The 5373-nt window shown below is 29.4% G+C and overlaps 1 protein-coding gene across 1 annotated transcript; it reads left to right on the top strand.

The window, feature by feature from the left end:
- The first annotated feature begins 2852 nt into the window (after positions 1-2852).
- Positions 2853-5117, top strand: LOC107913639 (plant cysteine oxidase 2). Its single transcript, XM_016842290.2, has 5 exons — positions 2853-3374; positions 4104-4225; positions 4310-4457; positions 4553-4756; positions 4831-5117. The coding sequence occupies exons 1-5, from the start codon at positions 3116-3118 to the stop codon at positions 4947-4949; spliced, it is 852 nt and encodes a 283-aa protein (XP_016697779.1). The 5' UTR covers positions 2853-3115; the 3' UTR covers positions 4950-5117.
- Positions 5118-5373: the final 256 nt, after the last annotated feature.

Here is a 5373-nt window from a genome sequence, read left to right as displayed (position 1 = left end):
TTATATCAAATTTGGCATGCACATGAATAGATCGTTAAAATATTAATCATATAAATAGTTACGGAAGTATGTAAAACTACTTTAATTTTTACGCCCTGTAAATATTGTGTCCATATCAAATAATTGTATCTCATTTAAAACGGTCATATATACGTTCAATTTTTTATTTAATAAAATATTTTATTTTAAGTAATTAATGTAATTAAAGTATATGAAATATTATAATAATAAAATAATTCAAATCTATTAAAAATACTTTTATCCATTTTTAGTATATGTTTTTTTTATTAACTAAGAATTTTGAATTTTCTTTTTATAAATTAGAATAATTTATACTTATTATTAATAAAACTCCTGACTGCGTTGGTATCACGGGTTAACTGGCTACCAACTCAGATAGGAAATGACTAATATACTATTTTATTAAATGACTACTATTATTGTTTTGATGGTCTTTTTATCTTTTCATACTTTTATATAATTTTTAAATAAAAGAATCAAAATTAACATATCTAGGAATTGAACCCATGTTTGATAAATTTATAAACAAATTATTTACTGATAATAATTCTTAATTAAACTTAAGAAAAAGTTAAGTTTCAACATAAAATGTTTATTATGATAACATCATTATAAACAATTGCAGTGCATTTAGTATTGTTAATTTGATATATTTATGTGTTTAAATTTCATTTTACTCATAATTTAATTAATTTTTTTATTTTTAATATCGTGCATATTTCATGTGTTATCATGATTATTAGTTTCAAACCATACGTTTCATTATTTAAACACAAATTTATATTTTAAATCTGTGATTTTCACATGCATACACATGAGACGGGATTTTTAATTTAAATTATGTGCTTAACCTTTTTATTAAAATTTTAATACATTAATAAAATATTTTATTATGTTAAATACGAAATAGTTCAAAATAATAAGATATATTAAAATATTTTCATATTTTTTGGATTTATTTAAAATAATATCATAAATATCTATCAAATTATTTAGTTTTCATTGATATATAATTGTAAAATTAATTACATGATAATTAATTTAAAATAATAAATGTAATTTAATATGATTATAAAATCTAATTCAACGATTGATATTATTATTTTGTTTAAGTGATAATAAAATCAAGAAAAGTTAACTCTATTATAATTAATATTAATTTTATTATCTTATAATAATATAATTAAAATATTTTTATAATGTTAATCTAATAATATAATAAAAATAGAAAATATATTTATATGTTGGAAGCTTTTCTCGAACTCGTAATTCATGCATATTATAGATAAACATTTATATTTTTTTTTGGCAGGATGAAATATCTTCTTCGTCTATTTTAATATTCATAAAAAAAAAACTAAAATTGCGTTTAATTTCAGGAAATAGAGGTTATTTTTGTTTTCATGTTTTATTAAAATTTTTAAAAAATATTTTTTGAAAATGTGTAAAAATTTAAAAACAATAAAATATTATTTTCATTTTTTCACTAAAAAATGATTCAAAAAAGTGTGAAAAAGATGAAAATAAAGACTTTTTAACTTTAAATAAATTGGTCTTGATTAGAGTTATCCATGGGTCGGGTCAGGTTCGGGTCAGGTCCTATTAAATTTTTAGGCCCGATTGATAGGTTCGAGTTTGACCCAAAAAATGAGCTTAAATTTTTTTTCCATGTTTGGCCCAGATAAAAATGTTAAAACCCGAGTCCGGCCTTTCCGTATAAATTTTTTTAATTTTTATTTTTCATATAAAAAATATAATACACCAAATACACTAAAAATATTAAAATAAATGTTTTCCAAAAAAATGAAAATAAATTAAAAAAATCTTTATACTTAAATAACACTAATATAAATGCAACTTAACAAGTAAATATCTATAAAATTGTAGTAAAATTAACAATAAAATGAATGTTATATAATATCCAAATAATAGTAGCAACATAATAGTGAAATGGTAATAAAATAGCAGTGAAAAGTGGAAAAACAGTAGCAAAACATGGAAAGATAGCAACAAAATAATAGGATTTTTTCATTATTGCAAATTCAGGCAGGGTAGGGCTCGGGCCGAAGAAACCTTACTCAAGGCTCAACTCATTTTCTACGTAGGCTTTATTTTTTAAACTTATATTTTTACCTAAATCCTCTTATTTTTCGGGTGAGCCTTCGGGCTAAGCCAGTAGTCTTGATTCAAACTCATGTAAACACAAAAATATTATTATATTTTTCATCAATTTTTCTAATATTAAATCTAATACCTTGATTTGAATACATATAAATGTAATATCAAACATGTTTTCATTATTAAAACAAAATTTTATTTCTAATTTTCAATTTTCAATTTTTTAAAAATAAAAATAAAAATAAAAATAGAATCATCAACCAAACCCACCTAATCTTTTCGTATTTGTAACCTTAATATTACCCCCAACATGTTTAAATATGAAGTGAGGTGGCAAATTTTACTTTATTTCTAATTTTGGCCCAAAAATATCTTAAAGAATAGGCAAGTAAGAAGGGCCAATTTCGTCAATTACTAATCGTTAAAACTCCATACTTTTTATCACCAAAATAAAAAAACCAGGGGTGGGTTAAGATAACAGGCAGTTTTCAACTCTCAATCTTGGGGGCGCGAACTTGCCTTTCCAAATCAATCCAAATATATAATTAAATTAAAATTTGAAAAAAAAAAGAAAAAACCCCCAGCCTTCTCTTTTCGCTTTTTCTACAGGTTTTCTTTATTTTTAAATGCTTTTTTAATGAGCTGTATTTTATTTTATTTTTCAACTCGAAAACTATAAAATTAAAAGGTTTTTCTTTTCTTCCCTGTTTTTCGTGGCCCCTAGTTTTGCTCTCTCTCCCACCCTTATATACCACCTTTGCACCTCTCTTTCCCAACAGTTAACTATCTTCGCATTTTCTCATAGATTTCTCCCCCCTTTTCCTTTTTTCTCTTTCTTTGCTATTATCAATCCTTATCTTCTTCTTCATCCAAACGAACCCATTAACACATACTTCTTTTTTCCCTTGGATCAAACTTTGTTTTGAAATCTTCTGGGTTTTGCATGAAAATAGTGTTTTCCCAATAAGAATCATCTATGACGGTGGAAACTGGTGGATTGGTGGAGCAAAGCAAAAATAATATCACGACGACTGTAAAGCATGTAAACAACAGGGTTAGGTATGGTAACAAGACGGAGAAGAAGAACAGATCATATAAGAAGATGAGAAGAGAGGTTGTGTTTCCAAGAGTTCCGGATGTATTGCAACAACTCATTGTTTCTTGTACACAAATCTTCAGAGGCCCTGGATTTGTCCCTCCTGCGTCTGATGTAAACAAGCTATGCGATATTATTGGTAAGTTATCACCAAAATTCACTTCAAAATCTGGGTTTTAGGATTTCTGCTAAAATATTGACTTATAGGCTATCTAATCTAAGTCCAGAAACTCCCAGTTTCGTTATTTATTAATATTGATATGGATCATGGTTTTGGATTTGTACTTGCACGTTGTATTTTAGATTTTTATGGTAAAAAAGTAAAAAAAAAACCCCACCTTTTCTGTCAATTACAACTGTCAAAATAAATGCTTTTTTTTACCTAGTTTAAACTGAATATTCTTGAACAAAGCATGAGGTGCTGTAGACACCTATGTTTGTTTCTTGTGTTTGTGGGGGTTCCATTGGGCATTTAGAATCTGATTCAGCCCTAGCAATGGAAAGGAGGGAAAAGAAGGGAGATTTGATTGATAGTAATGCATGAATGTGGTGTGGTCGCATCACACATGTTGCCTCCTTAGTGGATACGCATACCGATTTTAATAACAGAACCGTTTGTTTAGGGCATATATCCATCTTTTGTCACATGACAATGTGATCTCCCATAACCTTGTGTGAAAATTATGTTAAACCCAAAGTAAATAAATAATTGGGTATTCATATAGGCCTTCTTATTCTTGGACCCCAAGCTTTTCAACTGTTTCATATTGGACCCCCAAATTAGGCTTTAATGCGATTGGGTTTTCTTATTTCTATGTGCGCAAGCTGATTTGGAAGTGACAGCCATAATTGTTTATAATGGATGCAGATAAGATGAAGCCAGAAGATGTCGGGCTTAGCAAAAATCTGCAGTTCTTCAAGCCAACGGGTGCTGTGAATCGGACTCCAAGGGTCACTTGTACTACCATTTACCGATGTGACCAGTTTTCGGTAAGATGTCATAGTATTGCCTCTCTCTCTCATTTTCTTTTATCACATTGCTTTGTGATTGAATTGGTTGTTTCCTGTGTGCAGTTGTGCATTTTCTTTCTTCCGGAAACGGCTGTTATTCCTCTCCATAACCATCCAGAGATGACTGTTTTCTGCAAGCTTTTACTGGGGAAAATGCATATAAAATCATATGATTGGGTCGAGCCTAAAGACTCAATACCACCCTCCAAATGTGAGATTTCTATCTTTTTCAAGTCTCCAAACCGGATTCTTTCATTCGTCTTTGATGTGATCATCATTGGGGTTTTTTTCCCCTCGTTGTTGCAGTGAGGTTGGCAAGGTTGAAAGCCAATAGCGTGTACACGGCCCCATGCAACACCTCGGTGTTGTATCCCACAACAGGAGGCAATATCCATCAATTCACCGCCGTAACACCTTGTGCGGTGCTCGATGTACTCGGCCCTCCCTATTCTAAAGAAGACGATCGCGACTGCTCCTATTACAAAGATTTCCCATACTCAGCTTTCTCAAGTAAGTCCAGTAGATAATAGTTTCATATTCATGTTCATGAATGTATGATTAATCTTTGCAATTGGATTGTGCAGATGAGGGAGAAACTACAAGAGTGAGTGAAGAAGAGAGAGAGGGACTTGGATGGCTAGAAGAAATTGAAGCACCAGAGAATGCAATGATGGATAGAATTGACTGGGTCCTCAAATTATAGAAAACTACTGATTAGGTTTATTATTATCTCTAAATGCTTTTATATCTAGTCTTGTAGATAGTGGGAAAAAACATACTAGTGTTTTTGGTTGGACTTTTATACATGCATACATTTTTTTTTAGTTTTTGCCAGGTTGTGCTAATGGTTTATGAAATTTTTTTGTGAAAAGAAGAGACTTAAGGCCTAAAATATTGATTTGGTTTCTATACAACCATTGTTATTTATTTATTATTAAGTATTCCTAACCCACCAATAGCCCATTCTAGCATGACCAACCTTTGCCCTTCTTGTTAGCATATTAAAGCAGCCCAAAGCAGAAACAGGGTTTTGGATTCTAGTTTTAATAGTTATAATTGAGACTTTGCCATAGGACTTACACCACATCATGTATATTCACAACACACGTACATTTTCTTCAATGTAT

Source organism: Gossypium hirsutum, chromosome D11 (assembly GCF_007990345.1).
Source record: "Gossypium hirsutum isolate 1008001.06 chromosome D11, Gossypium_hirsutum_v2.1, whole genome shotgun sequence".
NCBI lineage: Eukaryota > Viridiplantae > Streptophyta > Magnoliopsida > Malvales > Malvaceae > Gossypium > Gossypium hirsutum.
Note: the sequence above shows the minus strand (reverse complement) of the source record. Positions and strands in the feature narration are given on the sequence as shown.

What these genes read in the sequence shown, in the direction of transcription:
- LOC107913639 (XM_016842290.2), top strand. Translation starts at nt 3,116, where the DNA reads ATGACGGTGGAAACTGGTGGATTGGTGGAGCAAAGCAAAAATAATATC. An exon ending in ACCGATGTGACCAGTTTTCG is followed by an intron (nt 4,226 to 4,309) that starts GTAAGATGTCAT and finishes TCCTGTGTGCAG; the next exon opens with TTGTGCATTTTCTTTCTTCC. An exon ending in CCCATACTCAGCTTTCTCAA is followed by an intron (nt 4,757 to 4,830) that starts GTAAGTCCAGTA and finishes TGGATTGTGCAG; the next exon opens with ATGAGGGAGAAACTACAAGA.